The sequence below is a fragment of the Histomonas meleagridis genome, assembly GCF_020186115.1.
Source record: "Histomonas meleagridis strain 2922-C6/04-10x chromosome Unknown contig_72, whole genome shotgun sequence".
In the NCBI taxonomy this organism is placed as follows: domain Eukaryota; phylum Parabasalia; order Tritrichomonadida; family Dientamoebidae; genus Histomonas; species Histomonas meleagridis.
In genome coordinates, this window is record NW_027150914.1 from 1 (window position 1) to 19073 (window position 19073).

At 27.1% G+C, this 19073-nt stretch overlaps 4 protein-coding genes across 4 annotated transcripts; all 4 read left to right on the forward strand.

Annotated features, from left to right (window-relative positions):
• Positions 1-951: 951 nt before the first annotated feature.
• Positions 952-2124, forward strand: GO595_008765 (tyrosine-protein phosphatase non-receptor type 4-like; the record flags this gene model as incomplete). The annotated part of the gene is made up of 1 exon (XM_067922375.1): positions 952-2124. One exon carries the CDS (start codon positions 952-954, stop codon positions 2122-2124), a length of 1173 nt encoding a protein of 390 aa, XP_067771004.1.
• A 56-nt stretch (positions 2125-2180) lies between these two features.
• Positions 2181-13731, forward strand: GO595_008766 (uncharacterized protein; the record flags this gene model as incomplete). The annotated part of the gene is made up of 2 exons (XM_067922376.1): positions 2181-3060; positions 4367-13731. 2 exons carry the CDS (start codon positions 2181-2183, stop codon positions 13729-13731), a joined length of 10245 nt encoding a protein of 3414 aa, XP_067771005.1.
• Positions 13732-13834: 103 nt separating this feature from the next.
• GO595_008767 (uncharacterized protein) lies at positions 13835-15253 on the forward strand (the record flags this gene model as incomplete). Its single annotated transcript, XM_067922377.1, has 1 exon — positions 13835-15253. The coding sequence occupies one exon, from the start codon at positions 13835-13837 to the stop codon at positions 15251-15253; it is 1419 nt and encodes a 472-aa protein (XP_067771006.1).
• A 1215-nt stretch (positions 15254-16468) lies between these two features.
• On the forward strand, positions 16469-17674 carry GO595_008768 (Carbohydrate binding domain-containing protein; the record flags this gene model as incomplete). The annotated part of the gene is made up of 1 exon (XM_067922379.1): positions 16469-17674. One exon carries the CDS (start codon positions 16469-16471, stop codon positions 17672-17674), a length of 1206 nt encoding a protein of 401 aa, XP_067771007.1.
• Positions 17675-19073: the final 1399 nt, after the last annotated feature.

Consider the following 19073-nt stretch of genomic DNA (forward strand, 5'->3'; position numbering starts at 1 on the left):
ACAAACGACCAATGAGAATCTTATTCACAGATGGTAGTACTAAAACATTATTATTAGATATTACTAAGAAAATTGAAGAAATTACACCAATACTTTTCGAAAAATTAGCATTACCTAATATTGCAGGTTATACACTTTATTCATTAGAAGATGAAAAGAATCCTCGACCATTAGATACAAGATTCTCTATCCCTGAACAATGTACAACTTATGATCAATTATTATTCAAACGTAGATTTTATATTTTATCTGGTGAAGTACTTCAAACTTCTAAAGCTATTTTTACTACACTTAATGATTGTCGAGAAAAATTAATAGATCCAAATGGACTTGTTAGAATTAGTGAAGAACAAGCAATTGAATTAGCAATTCTCTTTTTATATGGTACAGCTAAAGATCCAAATGAAATTAAACAAAGAAAAGTATTTGAATTTGATCAATTAATACCTCCATATATTAAAGTTGATAAGAAATTTGAAGCTAAATTTAAGAAATCATTTGAACAATATCCTCCAACAGAAAGAATTATTGCTGCTAAACTTTATTTAGGTATGGTACGTAAATTACCAGGTTTTGGTGAAGAAAGATTCCAAGGTTTAATGACAGAAGTTACACAAGGAGTAAATTCTCGAACTTATGGTGCAACATTAGCTATAGGTCCAATGACAATTTATATTATATTAGCAAATCAAAAAAGAACCACTTTATGCTATTACTTATAGATTTATTGTAGGGTTTTCAATCAATGGGTCATAAACTTGTATTAAAATTTGTTAATTCTAAGACATCAAAGATTATATCAATTGAATTCAAATTAAGAGAAATTGATACAGTATTAATGTTATTAAATTATAACATTAAAATTATTCGTGATTTAATGCTTGCTAAACAAAGAGAACAAAGAAAAGAACAAGAAGATACAATTAAAAAGATTACGTGGTGGATTTGTTGATGAAAACGGTATTGTTCGTCAAGCAATGCTTGATTTTTTATGTTTCTTCTGATTTAGAAAAGAGAGTTAATTTACCAAAGGTTTGGTTAGAAACTATTCGAACAGGTAAAGAAGTAGCAGATACACTTGTACCAATTATGAAACTTGATCCTAAGATTGAATATGCAATATTATTATGGATATTAAAGGAATCTTATAAATGGGTATTAAATGATCAAACTTTAGCATCTGCTAATCCTTATCGTGGTACAATATTATTTGTAATTGAAGCATTTCCAAGAATTAAAATTTATTTCTCAATGGGTAAAACTAAAGTAATGATATTACCAATTGTTAAAAAAGTTGAAGAACTTATTCCAATCGTAGCTAAAGGTAATGGTTTAGCACATTATTTAGGTTTTACCTTATATTTACCTTCTAAAGATGGACAACCACCTAAACCTTTAGATACAAATATCTCAATACCTGAACAAGCTACACGTTATTCTGAATTAGAATTTAGAAGAAGATTTTTCATTATTACAAAATCCGAACTTGAAGATCCAGTATCATTATATCAAGCATTTTGTGATGTTCGTGAATTAATATTATCAGGTAGATTAGCATTAAGTCAAGATAATGCATTAGAATTAATGTATTATGCTTTAGTAGCTGATGGTCCTACAGTATTAACACCTACAACTATACCAAATGAAAATAGTTTTCCAGCATATTTACCTGTTAATATGAAAGTTAATTATAAGACAGGTAAAAATAAGATCAATGAATTCTTAAATACTATACCAGTTGAAGGTAAAATTAATGCAATGATTAAATATATACAAAAGGCTCGTTCATTACCACAATTTGGTTGTGAAGAATTTCAAGTTATTCTTGTTGAAGAAAAGAATGGACATACTACAAGAACTAATGTTATCCTATTTTGTGGACCTTATAAAGTATTTGTTATGGATGAAAATAGAAAGAATGTATTAGTTAATGTGCCATATCAAAAATTCATTAAACTTGAAACATTTGGTATTGAATTATCAATTAAATATTGTACAGAAGAATTTACAGCAGGTTATTGTAACATTGAATCTGAACGAGCAGAAGAAATTGCTTCATTAATTTTAAGTTATTTGAATCTTCAAAAAAAAAATATTAATGCAAAAGATTCAAGATATCGATGAAAATCCAGGTGCACATGGAGGAGAAGTGATTACAGGCGTTTGTCAAGACTGTGATAATGCACAAAGACATCGTTATGATAAAAGAGATACAGGTAAAGAAGTTATACGTAAAAGCTTGTCAATTCTTAGGATTAGATCCAACAGGTCAATATTCAGCATTACTTAGAATTTCGGATGATGATTTCCGTTGGGTTACAGATGATGTAGTATTAGGTGCATTAAATCCATTTGATGGAGTTACAATTCATTTATATTATACTTATATGCCAGTTCAAATTCATACAGATACATTTGATCGTGAAATGTTAATTAATGTTGAGAAAACTGTATATCAATTAATTAATGAAATTGCTTTTAAGATGTATGTTGATTTCCCATTAGGTTATACATTATATGCTAGAGATGAAACTGGTGAATTCCCATTAGATTTAGCTTTAACAGTACCAGAACAAGTTTTAGATTTCGATAAGATGACATTTAGAAGAAGAGCTTTATTATTCACTAAAGATGATATTATTTCACCTTATACATCAGAACAATTATATCCTGATGTAGTTAGAAGTGTATTAAGTGGTATACCAGATGTTAATGATAATAATGCTATTGAATTAGCTGTTTATCATGCATTAACACTTTATCCTTCACCAGAAGAAGCTGCTAATATACAAATTGATAATATTGCTGAACTTTTACCATCAAATTATAAACTTAAACATAAAATATTTAATAAGATTAAAGAACTTATTACAAGTTATTCAGGTCAATTCTTACAACATCAAGCAATTATGAAATATATCTTTACTGCTCGAATGTTAAATCATTTTGGTTGTGAAATTTATTCTGGTAAACTTGAAGAAAAATCTGAGGTTGATTCAAAATCTGCTAAAAAACAAAAGAAATTATTACGTGTAAATATTGCAATAGGACCCTTTAGGTGTACATATTTATGATCCAAGTACTCAAACTGATTATGCTAAAATAGATTATAAGAATGTAGTTAGTGCAACACTAATTAAAAATAAATTATTCCTTCATGTTACTGAAGAAGGTGGTTCAACTCAAACATTAATAATTGAATCTCAAAGTTCAATTAAAATTAGTTAAATTATTAGATTCTTATAAGAAATTCTGGCTTCCAGGTTTAGAACGAACATGATATGATACAAAAAAATCTAGAAGTAGTGCAGAAATGTATAGTAGTATTAGAAAAAGAATCAAAATAATGCAATGCCAATTTATGTTGAAAGACAATTAGATCATCCATCTCCAAATATATATCAAATTTCTAAAGATTTAACTCCAGTTGAACTTGCTAAAAGTAGGTTTATATGATTTAACAATTCAACATAAGAAAGCTTATATATTAATGGTAGCAAATCAAAGAAAGAAATTTGAAAAAAGATAATGATTATAAATTTGATTGAACAGTGATCAAACATTAGCATCAGTTTCACCTGTAAATGAAGCACATTTATTTGTAGTAGAATATAGCACCAGTTGTTCAAGTAATTACTACAATTCATAGAGTAGCAGAACTTGAATTAGAAATTAAAGTTGATATCTTTACACAATGTCAAAGGTTAGCAAATTATTTCAATTTGGGTTCACATTTAGCTTATACATTATATGAAGTATGAAGAGGTGAAAGAAGACCATTAGATTTCAAATATAATATACTTTTAACTACACCAAATTATGTAGAAGTATTACTTAAACGTAGATTCTTATTATTCTCAATGAATTTATTACGTAATTATCAAACATTATTAAATGGTTATAAAGATGTTAAACAAATGGCTTTATCAGGTATAATGACAATGACTGAAGAACAAGCATTTGAATTAGCTATATTAAGTTTATATGCAGAATCTTCTCAACAATCAGAAGTATCAATTCAAGCAAATAAAATGACAATTGAAGAATTAACACAATTATTACCAAAGAATATTACATGTTCATGATGATACATTACGAAGATTTAAAGCAGCAGCAAATTCAGTTGTACCAATGTTACCAATTAATTCTATGGTTCGTTATATTATATTAGCTAATAATTTAGTAGGTTATGGATCAGAAACTTATAAATGTTATTATACTGATATTATTAATGTCAACAAGAAAGCTAGAAGAGAATGTACTATATCATTATCACCTTATAATATTACTATTAATGGAGTACAAAAACAAAAACAATATTGTATTATTTATTGGCCTAAATTAAATTCTTATCTTAGACATGAAGATACTGTTGAATTAACATTTAATGATGAAAATGGTATTTATTGTGATATTGAAATAGAATCAGAAGAACATTCACGAGAAATTTATTCATTTATTAATGATTTAATAGAATTACTTAATATGCCAGAATTTAGAGATTTCCCTAATTTCTTAGATATAGCATTAGATGATATTAATGAAGGTTATGATGATATATTAAATATGTTAGATCGTAATGCTTTATTAAATGATACTGATGTAAATCCAGCAGATTCATTTGATGACTTAAATACACAATATGATGATAAATTATTTAATAAGAAAGAAGATAATATTGATTGGAGATTACTTTCTGATGCTTTAATGTATAAACGTGGTGATGGTTTATTAGATGCTTTATTAGATCAATTAAATATTATGAGTGATGGATTAAATACTTCTGATCCTAATGATTTATATGGTCAACTTAACTTTTTACATGATCAATTAAAACAATATTTAGATGGTTGTGATGATGAAACTAAACAAATCTTCTTACCTTTATTAGATTCACTTGATTCATTACGTAAAAGATTCCAAGATATAGCAGGTAATGATTTAGATATTACTCCTTATATAGGTGAAATTAGAAGTAAAATTAATGAACTTAAAGCTGCTATTGAACCAGCTAAAAAGAAATTAGAATTAGCTTTATCTTCATTAGATATTAAACTTAGGAATTCATTTGTTTCTACTGATGCAGGTTCAGTAATACCAGTAAGAGTTTCACCTTTAAGAGAAGATCAATGTTTAGCTAATGCATTATTAAATATTTCTGATTTACAAGAAATTTTAGTGACACAATTACAAAAGAATTATCCATTATATGCTAAATTCCTTGATAATCCTAATCAATTAACAAAACAATTATTAATGTCTTCTTCTACATTAACACAAATAGCTTCTAATTTATTAAAAGCTAATGGTAATCCAGAAATGATGCGTAAACATTTAATTCCTCAATTAAATGATATCTTAAAACAATTAAATGCAGTTGGTAATGTTATTACTAAAGCTAAAGAAAAAGGTATTAATATTCCAGAAATAGAAAACTTATATCATGATTTAATTGGAAAAATTGAATCATTATTAAAATCAGATGTATTAAATAATTATAAACAAGATAGAACTACACAATTCTATCAATTTTATCCAGGTGATCATCGATTATTAGAAAAGGCAATACAAATACTTCAAAATAATGTAATAACTTCATCACAATTAATGAATGATCAACAAATAGCTTCTAATAAATCGATAACTTCTTATTTACGTCCTAAAGTAGAAGAATTAGATCATGATTCTCAATCATTACAAATAGCATTTGAAAACTTAAATATCGATGCATTAAATGATGGTAATCGTACACAAGCAATTGAAGCATTACAAAATACATTACAAAATTATCAATTATTAGAACAACAATTTTCTAAAATGTCTAATGTCCCATTAGGTTTAACAAGTTTCATCCAAAAACTTCAACAAGATGTACCTGAATTAACTAAAATCTTATATTCATTAAGTACAGTTAATATTACACCACAAAATGTTCAACGTGTATCCGATGATTTAACTACAATTTGGAATCGTTATGCTTCATTACCACCAGAAATTATATTAAAACTTACAGATAATCAACGTACTTCATTAGGTCATTCAGTAGGAAAAATTAAAGATGTCTTAAATACTATTGATAAAATATTACCAAACTTTATGAATAATCCTACAAGTGGTCAATGTGTATATAGTGCACAACAATCAATATTAAAAGTTCATGATTTATTACCTGAAATTCATAGTTTTGTTAATCAATTAAGTGATATAACTAATGATCCTACTTATCCTGTTTTATATGAACGTTTAATTACTAATGTTAAATCTACTTTAAGTGAACAACCTTTATCAGAAGAATTTTCACATCTAAATCATTTAAAGAAATTCCAACAACTTCAAGGAGAAACTGCACGTGTACTTAATTTAATGGCTATTAGTTCTGAGAATCCTTATATTAAAATTAATAAAGAATTACATGAAAAACTTGAATTCCAAGCTACACAATTAAAGACAAATTATTTAACTCAAGTTCAAACTAGAGATGAATTACATGAAAGACCTTTTGCTAATGAAAATATTTTAAGTGCTGTAAATGTAGTAAATAAACTTCAACAAATTGTTGAACGTATTCAACCTACATCACGTAAAGTATCTGATTTAACTAATAATTTACAACTTGAACAAATGACTAATCATTTATTAACTTCGGCTATCGATGCATTAAATGCTATAAGAAAAGCTAAATGTGAACCATTTAGAAGATTACCTACACAAAATATGGTAAATGCATTAGAAAAAGCTTTAGATGGATTCCAACAATCATTACAAGAATTAGAGAAATTACCAGAAATATCACAAAATGAAAATTTGAAGAGTATCTTTGGTAAATATATTACATTAAATGATGAAATAGATAAAGAATTACGTGCTATGGCTACTAAACCTAATATGAATTTATATAAACTTGCATCTAAACTTGAAAAAGAACTTATTCAAATCACACCAACATTATCACAAGTTCAAGCATTTAAAGCTAATAAGAAACATCAAGATCGACTTAATGAATTATCTAATGTATTAGGTGAAACATTACAAGAAATTATTCCTACATTTGAAGATTGTAAGAATTTAATACGTAATTATGTCCCAATATTAAATGAATGTTCAAATGTATTTAAAGGACATTTAAATAATCCTAAAGTTAAACAAAATCAAATAGCTTCAACTATACTAAATGATTGGGTAGATAATGCTATAACTTCATATAATGTATTAATGGAACATTTGAATGATCCTAAATATGGTATTCAACATGCTACAGAAGATAAAAACATAATGTTAAAGTTATTAGATAAATATGCACAAATTCCTCCAGATCTTAGACAATGTTTAACACCTAAAGAAATTGAAGATTTAGCTAAATTATTAGGTCGATTAGCAGAATCTGCTCATAATGCTATTAATGGTATTAGACAATTACCAGGATTAAAGAGACCTAAGAGTGATCCATCACAATTTGCTAAGATTGAAGCTATTGAAGAATTATCAGAATCAATACCTAAACTTGGTAAACAAATTGAATCATTACGTCAATTCTATAAAGAATTAGTTGATACTAATACATTATATGATAGACCTAATGCACTTAAACTTACAACAGAAATTGAACAACAATTAGGTTTAGTTAAAATAGATCAATTTAAACCAGATGCAGATGAAAATCAATTAATGAAAACTTTATCAGACTTAAAAGAAAAAATGAATTTTGTAATATCTTCATCAGAATTAATTTCACCTATTATTCATGATCCTTATATCGGACGTAATACACGTATAGTTAATGATAATATTAATACTATATTACATATATTAGAAAATCCACATCTTAATCTTAATACTTCTAAAGAATTTGTTGATACAGTATTACCAATGCTTAAGAAGATTCAACCTCAATCACATGAATTTATTAAACGTCAAGATGTTCTATCTAATCAAGCATTATTAGATTATTCTAAAACTTTAGATACTACAATTGATAAATCTATAGTTATATTACCAGAATCAATTGATAAACCTCGTAAATTACAAATGACACTTGATGAATTATATCAATCTACTTCATTATTAATACCATTATTACAAGAAAATCCAGATCATGAAAGTTATTTACAAGCTGTTAATAAATTATTTGATTTATTAAATGATTATACTTCATTACAGAAAGTAGAAATTAGATATTCTGATGCTATTAAACTTAAGAAACCAATATTATCTGATAAACAAGTTAAAGAATTAGCAGATCAAACATTTAGTGCATTTGAATCTAGAAATAATGAAGTTGAACCAGAATTATTTGAAAATCTTACTGATAATTTAGGATTTATTAATGATCATCAAGAACAAGTTCCAGTATATATTTCTCATGCTGCTTTATTAATTACTCCTTCAATGCAAACTCATGAATTAGTTCGATTATCTGATTCTTTAAGAACAGTAATTTCTTGTTCTTCTGAAGGTTTAGCTAATGATCTTTATGAGAAATTAGCTGTTAAAACTTCTGTTAGAGCAGCATTACAATTAATACAATTAGAAAAATCATTAGAATTCTTAGAACAAAGAGTTGAACAATTTTCGAATATGTTTGATGATGAAACTAAGTTTTATTTAGCTAAATTACAAAATGCTATTAAACGTTCAGATACTTCATTAATATTACAATGCCAATCATTACCTACAGCAGTCTTTAATTATCAACCATTACATAATATTGATGATTCATTACAATTATTATTAAAGAAAGTTTCAAATATTGCTGCTATTAAACCTATTGTACAACCTTTACAAGATTGTGGTAAAGATTTTAGTGATTGGGTATTCCAAACAGATTTATCTATGATGGCTTATTTCCAAAATCATATAGATGATATAGTATCTAAAACAGAAGATTTAATATCTAAAGATAAATCTCATAAATTACCTGCTGCTTTATCTGGTTTTGTACGTCAAGCAGTATCAAATCTTAAGTTTAAAGAAAGAGGTATTTCTTATGATATGCCTACAATTAAACAATTATCTAATTTAATAATTAATTATCAATCAGATTTATATCCACAAATATTAAAAGCTTTACCAGAATCAGATGATACTAAACAACTTCAAAATCATATTCAAGCATTAGAAAAGATTAAACCAATTATTAAATATTGGCAAAGTCCAATACAAAATCTTACTAATCAAGGATTACGTTCTAATGTAATTTCTTCATTATGTACTTCTATTAAATCTACAAATAATATTAAGAATACTAATGAAAATAATCCTGAAGAAATACCTTTAGATTTTGCTTTAGGTAGTGCTAAAATTTCTTCTTTATTACAAAACTTAACTGATGCTATAGATAAGAATATACCAGTTAAAGAAGTTCATGAAAAATCTATTAAATCTTCAGAATTAGCTAAAAGTATTATTGATAGTAAAAATCCATCACAAACTAAAATAGATATTGAATCATTAATAAATTGTTTAACACAATCAGAAGAATTAATAAATAAAGTTATACCAATCGATTATAATAGTATTGATGAAATCGATAAAATATCAGATTTAGAATCATTATTTAGTATGATTTCTGATAAAGAAGCATTAAACTTAGTTAAAGAAGCAGCTAAATATTTAGAGAAATTAATAGCTTCAATACCTAAATTAAGTAATGAACAACGTTCTTCAGATACTAATAAATTTAATACTAAATTAGATATTAAATTATCAAATGGTAAAACAATGCAATTACCTAAACATTCACTTCATTCAAGTAATATTGATCAATCATTAAATGATCCAATAATATCAGTTGATCCTAAAGAATATGATGAATTATTAAATAAATTAGAAGATTTAATATATTTAACAGATGAACCTACTACTGATAAACAAAATTCTACAATAGCACAAATAGAACGTACAATGTTATCACAACGTATATCACAATTACAACAACAACAAATCTCAGAATTCCCAGATGTAGTTAAAAATATTTCATCAATTAATTCTAAAGTATTACCAATTACTAATATTACTTCAGATCAAGCAAGTTCTTCTATTAATTCTATTCAACAACAATTTGAAGCATTACAATCATCATCAGAATTACATAAATTACAATCACGTTTATCACCAGATCAAATATTATCACAACAATTATTATTAACACATAATTTAACTCAAGCTATCGATCGTAATGTTGATTTACCAATTCAATCACATGTCGAACAAACTAATGCTATTCAACAACAATTATTTAAATCTATAATGGATAAACTTCAAACAGGTAATTTACCAAATACTTCAATTAAATCTGATGATTTATCTGCTTCAATTCAAAGAGGTTATTCACAATTAGCATTAATTAATGAATTAATTACTATTCAACAACAATTATCAGTTAATATTCCAGATTTATTTAAATTTGTACAATCACCAGAAGGTTTACAATTACTTAGTTCACCAATTACACCACATCAATTATTAGAACAACAACAAAATATTCTTAAACAAGTTAATTTAGTATCTTCACCAGAATTATTAAATGCATTCCAAAAGAATTTATTACCAGAACAAATTATTATTCAACAAAGGATTTTACAACATTCATTAAAGTTATTAACTGGTGAATTTGGTCAATCTTTAATGTCATCTGAATCTGGTAAAGATGATGTATCTAAAACAGCTATTTTTGCTTCATTAAATTCTTTACAACAAGAAATTATTAAAGAAAATCCAGAAGTCTTAAAGTTAAATTATTATGTTAATCCTTCTGATATATTAGAAGCACAACAATTTTCTTATGATTTACTTAATAGATTAACTTGTATGCAAAAGATTTCTGATATTCAACAAAAACAATTAACTACAAATAAGAATGCAGCTCAAATTATACCTAAATTAAATCAACCTACTAATAGTAATATATTAAATGCTAGACAAATATCTATGCAAAGTAAATCATTAATTACACAATTTAATGATCCAACTAAAATATTACAACTTACTCAACAACTTTCAGCTCAAGAATTATTAGAACAACAACAAATATTATCAGCAATTAAATCTATTTTAACTAATCCAGAATTACTTAATAAATATTGTCCAGGTATTAATAAATCAATTGACTTAAATAGTAAAATGAATCAATTATTTAATCAATTACAAGATCAACAAAATAATTTACTTAGAAAGACTACTAAACCTTTAGATGGTATTAAACCACTTATCGATTCACAAATTATGAATGGTTATGAAAAGACTAATTCTAAATTAACTAATCTTAATCGTATTGAACAAGTTAAAACTTTACTTAAAACATTTAATACTATAACACCTGATTTATCGAAACAAATATTAACAGCTAAACCTACATTTTCATCAGAACAACTTGAAACTACACGAGCAATTTTAGAAAGATTAATTGAATTATCTTCTAGTAATTTATCTAATGTTACAGATTTAATTAATAATTTAACTAAAGATGATCAAAAACGTGTATATTCATTATTAGTTAAAGAAGTTTCTAAATTAAATAAATTCGATCCTTATATAGCAGAATTATTACAAAAACAATCACGTATATTTGATATGGCTGCAATCATTCAACGTCAACCAGGTATAGGTATAGTATCTGTGTCTACAAAAGATTTACCACAAATCGAAAAAGCAGATCAAATTGAAAAGAAAGTTAAATCACTTCAAGAAAATATTATAGTTAAAGGTGTTCAAAATAAACTTATTAAATTAATGGAAGCACGTAATGACTTAAATCCAATGTTAGCATCAATTACAGATGAAGATAAGAATAATGCACTTAAGAATATTACAGCTAATGATGTACCTAAGTTTAGTTCTTCTTTAATTCAACAAGTTAAAGTCTTAAATGATAATTCTAAATTAAATAATATTTTAGAACATACTAATAAAGATCAATTAATAGTAGAACAAGTAATGTTACAACAAATAATTACTGATGAATCTAAAGAAAGTAAAGATGCTAAATTAAATGGTATTAAATTAGTTAATGTTACAAATTCATTACAAACTACAATTATTAAATCTACTGAACAAGCTATAGAACATCAAAAGCCTACATTAGTATCTTCAATTCAAGTATTAACACCTATTAAACCTTTAACTAATACTAAAATTAAAACAGCATCTAAATTATCAGATGAACAATTTGCTCGTACTTGTTTAACAGAGAAATTAGAAAATATTAAATTAAAACAACTTAAAGGTATTAAAGGTTTAGATGAATTTGTTCATAATACTTCTACATATGAAACAGCTACATCAGATCCATTTACACAAGATGAAGTTATTGATTATCAAGATATGCTTAAGTCATTAATTACAATTGATGCTAAAGCAGAAGATGTTTTACAAACTTATCAAAAACAAACTAAAGAAACGAATACTAGAGGACTTACAGTATTAACTAATTTAACAGATACTATTACACCTAAAGATATTAATATAGTTACAGAATTAGAAAAAGATAATTTAACAGATGAACTTAAATCATTCTTTGATAAATCAATTAATTATGATGATTTAATTATTGGACAAGTAATGGATGTTAAAATCCCAAGTGAGAAACAAAATGCTTCAAGAGTAGCATCAGCTTATCAAGGATTAATTACTATAGTCCCTACAATGTATAATATTCCATCAGAAGAAGTTAAATCTATTTTAATAGCAGAAAATAAAGAAGCATTAAATATTGTTAATCAAATTTATGATTCTAAATCTACTTCTTATTCTAATCAAATCCGTAAATTAGTAGAAATTGCTCCACAACTTGTAGCTTCTTATTCTAGAGTTTCTTCATCACTTAAACCTCAAGTTAAATCTCAACTTAAATTAAATCCATTAAACATTATGTCATCAATTGAAGCATTACAAAACGCTTCTTGTGTTAAATCTACACAAGAAACAGCTTCTAACTTTAGGAAATTATTAGCAGATTTATATTCTACATTCCAAAATATTGATTCAGCTATAGTTGAAAATAAAGATGAAAATCCAATATCTTCAACAGTAAATTGTTTTGCTTCAATGGCTAAAGCTATACAAAATCAAGATATTGATTTAATGAACAAAGAAATTATTCAATTCAAAGGATTAAATATTCATTCATTATCATTTGGTACTAATGATTCATATCTTAAAGCTATGGAACCTAAAATTAATAAGATATTACCATTAGTTGAAAAATCTTATGCAATTCATGGTAAGATTAGTCCTGAATTATTAAAGTCATTAACAGAACTTCGAACAGATTTAATTACAATCATTAATAAAGAAACTAAGAATCCTTATGAATTAATTGAAAAACTTAAGACAGCTACAGATGTCCAAAAAGTTATTTCTAATTCTATGCAAAAGATTGGTGTATCTACAAAGAATTTAATTGAATCAGTCCAAAATAGAAATAAATCATCTAAAACTCAAGCAATTGCAGAAATCATTGAATATGTCTCTAATTCTATAGCAGCTATATTCCAAGGATTAAATGTTACATCATGTGAAAATGATTCGATTTATAATGATTGTATTAGAATATTCGATTCTTCTTTAATATCAGTACGTTCAATGATTGATATCCTTAAGACTTCTGCAGTTTCTTCTACTTCTATTCGTAGATCTACACGTTCATTTAATAGAATGTTTGATTCGATGCTTGATATTATGGAAGATACTAATATCCCAATTTATAAACAAAAAGCCTACATCAGATATCGGTAAATCTAAATTAGAATTCATGAGAATTGCTTCTGATGTAATTAAATCATTATCTTCAACTATTACAGCTAGAGCAGAATCTAAAATCCCCGAAACATTTGAAATAATGTTCAATTCACAAGTCGAAAAATTAGAGAAATCTATGAAAGAATTAGAAACTAAATCAACTAAATTATTACAATTAAATACTGATAAACAAGCAGAGAAAGAATTTAATAATTTATTTGTTACTATTAAAGAACAATTTGGACAATTCAAAGCTAATGCTAAAAATCCAACATTAAACAAACAAGATTCGGCATTATTTGATTTAACTCATGACTTCATTAACTTAAGTGATTCATTTGGTGGGTTAACACGTGTTATTAATAAGTTAACTGATGCTGTACCTATAGTACCTGATTTAGAAAATGCCGAAAAACTTAAGAAACGTTATGTAATGCCATCAGTACCTAAAGACACTGCTAATTTGAAAGTTATTGATTCAGTTAAGAAGTTAAATGAATATATTAATATTTATCAACAAAAGTCTAAAGCATTTTATGGATTATTCCCTAATGCAAAGAATGCACAATTAGCAGATTCAATGAACGAAGTATATACAGCTATAGATAATGTCGTATTACAAACATTAAGAGTTTCAGCTATATCGATGAACTTAGAATTGCAAAGTGGTTTAGCAACTACTTGTAGTAACATTGCAGTAAATTATGATTCATTACTTAAGGAATTACGTAGTAGATTCATGTTAAGTGGTGATTGGGATGGACAATCACCGAAATATAGAGAAAACATTAAGAACGCAATTGAAGAGACACAGAAAATCGCGCAAAAGGCATTAGAAATAGCCGAAGAAGAAGCTAAAGCACAAAATGCAGTTAACGCTAAGTTCACTAATGTATTAAATCCATTAACACAAGTTAAATCATCATTAGAAACTTATAATGATAAAGTCAAGACAATGAAGTCAAGTATCTCACGTGAATATGCTACAAACATGTTAGGAATTGGTATCACTTTATGCGACTCTGTAAATCATGTTGTGTTACATGCGAAGGCACATCCAAGTAGTGAAGAAAGCGTCGATAGTTATCTTTCATTAACTGAAGAAGTAACTGAACAAATGAAATTATTACTCGACGCGTCAACTAAAATTACTTCACAAGAAAAGAAAGTCGAAGAACCCGAAACTTTAGTCATCGACAGAATGAAAGGATTAAATGGAATCGGAGAGAAATTCGCAAAGCCGCATAACAATGAGTCACCTGAAGCAAAGGCACTGAGAGAAGGCGTAGTGGTAATATGTAAAGGTGCAAACGCATTAGCAAACTCCGCAGAAACTGCTTTGAACAATAAGAGAGAACAAAGGAAGAAACAAGAAGAAGCTGCAAAGAAGGGCGGCGCTGTCGTGAGAGTTGGAACAACAAAGGAAAGTTTGCTCAAGAGATTGGAGCTCGAGTCAAGAGTCATTAGAGCACGTATCATACTCGAGAAGTCTGAGAAGAATCTCGCTGAACTTGGATGAAATGAGGAGAAAATTTAACTAAAAAATTAATTAAAATTACTGTGATGTTTTATACAGAAGAATATGGAAACATTTGAAAAGATCGAATGCGTCCTCATGTAATTACTTCTTTAATATAAACTTCGCAAGCAAATATATTATTCTGGACATGAGTTTCCAAATATTTGGTGTGAAACTTGTATAATTTACATGGAGAAAAACGACAAAAAGTGCAAACGTTGTACAGTTGTGTAATGCTTTGAAATGATGCTGTAAACAGCTGCCGATGGATTTTTCTATAGAACGATAATGAATTTTTGAGTGAAAAAGTTTTCTTGCATTGAATTACCTTATTTACAGTTTGGACAATCCTGGTGTTTCTGTTTTTCTTCCTTTCTCTAACTGAAATTACTCGTTTCAGTACTTGGTGTAATGGCATTTCAACAGGAGATTGCGAAACTGAACTCCAACAAACAGATAATGAATTTTCTTTTTCACATATTGGTGAAAAAGATTATTCTGTTACATCACCTCGTATCTCATGGCATCCTGGTGATGAAGTAACTGTTACTGGCGATGTTTTTTATATAAAAGGAGATGCTAAATTTCAAATCATTCCATACGATTTTAATAATGAACCAGATTGGTCATTTCAATCTTATCCAGTTGTTGATTCACCTGGCGAATATACTACATATACTAGAAAATGGATTATTCCAGGAAATTCACGTAATTTCACATTTCGTTTTGTCGGAAGTAATATTACCAATTTTAAGTTTAAATCTATAAAGTGGGATATAACTGGTCACTACGATGCACCCACAATTCGAAATGTCGAACTTGAAAATTCAAACATCAAATTAACATATGATACTCTTTTATTAAATATGACAATTTATGATAAAACCACTCAACGAACTTGACTCAACGTAGACAAACTATTGGTGGCACTACAATAAATTTAAAAACGACCAGTAGTTCAATTTCTATTGATACAATTACACCCAGATAATCTTATTCACTTTAATATTGAACTTTTTAGAGGATGGATTTCGATCTACAGTTGCTCTTGATAACAATGACTCCGAAATTCTTCCACCAGATTATCCGTTTCCATTTATCTCTTCACTTGGAGATCGTATTGTACTTCCATACTGTGAAGGCATCACACTTCCTGTTGATTTAACCGAACTTCTTGGACGTGATGAATTTTATTATAGTATTTATAGTTTATCAATGGGATTTGTTGGTCAAACAAATGATCAAAGTTCAATGATAATAATATTTGAAACGCCTTATGATAGTTCAGTAGCCGTTGTCCGTTATAATGAAGAATATTTATATATTAAACCACGATTTAGTCTTGAGAAAGGCCGTTTTTCATATCCTCGAAAACTTCGTTATGTCTTTTTAGAAGGAAATCATGTTTCTATAGCCAAAAGATATCGAAAATATGCGCAAGAAAAAGGATATTTAGTACCATTTACAGAGAAAATTAAAACTCGTCCAAACGTTGATAAATTAATTGGCGCAGTTAATGTATGGACTGTTGGTAGTTTTAATATTAATAAAATCAAATTATATACCGAAATGCAATCGTTAGGAATCGAACGAATATTATCATCAGGTGGAGGATCAATCAGTGAAGTTAATTATATGAATAATAATATGACTAATATCCTTTCAAGTCGATATGATATTTATCAAGATCAAATGGATCCCGAAAATATTATCAAAGGTTATGTAAGTAATTCGACAGCATATTTTTATGATGCATTTCCTGATGATGTTATTGTTGATGAAAATAATCAAATAATTACTTCATGGTCAGTAAATAATTTATCATGTCCAGCAGGTTCAACACTTGAAGAATGTCCACGAGTTGGTTGTCCAGTATTATGTGACTTAAGAGCGCCTGAATATGCAAAGAAGAAACTTGATAAAGAAATTTCTTCTGGTTATAACTTCACAACACGATTTATTGATACGACATTTGCATCACCTTATCGTGAATGTTATCATCCAGATCATCCTATGACTCGAACAATGTCATTAGAAGCACGAATCGAACTTTTAAAGGAATATACAAATCGTGGATTTGTTGTAGGAACAGAGAATGGTAAAGAACAAGCTATACCTAATTGCGATTTCTTTGAAGGAATGATGAGTCCTGGCGAATATAGAGTACCTAACTCTGGAAGAGATTTAGAAACAGTGTTTACTTATGTTCCTGAAGAAACTCAATATATGGTTGATGAAACTTTACGAATTCCTTTGTTCGAACTTGTTTATCATGATTGTGTTATAAGTTATTGGTATTGGGGAGATCATAATTCGAAAGTAATTCCTCAATGGGATAAAAGAGATTTGTTTAATCGATTATATGGAACTCCGCCAATGTTTTTGTTTAATCAAACAATTTGGGAAAGATATAAAAAATAGATTCGTTCAATCTTATAAAACTGCAGAAGAAATTTCTTATTTAACTGGATATTATGAAATGACTGATCATAAATATTTGTCTGATGATTGGAAAGTACAACAAACAGTGTTCGGTAATAATAGGGTTATTGTCACCGTAAATTTCGGTGATAAAAAATTCGGAGGTATTGAACCAATGAGTAGTACTGTCGTCGTTTATACAGATGCACCTCCTTGGGCAATTGCTGTAATTGTAATTGCTGCTGTGGTAATTGATGGAATAACTTTTCTTAAAAAAAGACTCCAATGAAGATTAAAAATAATGTGACTTAAATAAATATTAATATAAATGATGGAAATTTCTGTATTTAACAGATCACATTAATATAAAACATACTTTCCACTGGTTTTCTGGTGTCTTTATTCCTGTATTTTATAATCTTCTATGTGTTACATATTTTCCTTGATTTACCTCGTACGATTTCAAACATTGGTTGGGGCTATAGTCTTCTTTTTTTATTTTATTACCACATGTGTTTCCATTGGAACACTTACAAGTATTTGTGTTATTGCCACTAATGGAGAAATGAAAGAAGGCGGATGTTATTATTTATTATCACGTACACTTGGTCCCGAAATTGGGGCTGCCATTGGTATTACTATTGTTATAGCGCATTCTACCTCTGTATCTCTTCGATTACATTATGTTTCTCTTCTTATCACAAATTTTTTATACATCAAAACCACTTTTGTCGTCACTTTATTGGGATCGCGTTTTATGGCAATTTCTTTTAATTAGCCCCTTTTTCATTTAGTAATTTAACTATTTCTGTATGACCATTTGAAGATGCACAAATAAGTGCTGTATCAAATAATTTATATAATTTCCAAATATTATTTTGAAATATCAAATTATTAAAAATAAATATTAAATAAAACAAATAAATAGATTTAGCATTAATATCAATTCCTTCTTGTTCAAGAAGTAATTTAACTATTTCTGTATGACCATTTGAAGATGCACAAATAAGTGCTGTTCTAAATAATTTATATAATTTCCAAATATTATTTTGAAATATTAAATTATTAAAATAAATATTAAATAAAACAAATAAATATCCTGAGCATTAATATCAATTCCTTTTTGTTCAAGAAGTAACTTAACTATTTCTGTACGACCATTATAAGATGCATAAATAAGTGCTGTTCTAAATAATTTAAATAATTTCCAAATATTATTTGTAAATATAAAATTATTAAAATAAATATTAAATAAAACAAATAAATATTTTTAGCATTAATATCAATTCCTTTTTGTTCAAGAAGTAATTTAACTATTTCTGTATGACTATTCCAAGATGCAAAAATAAGTGCTGAACTATTTAATTTAAATAATTTCCAAATATTATTTTAAAATCGA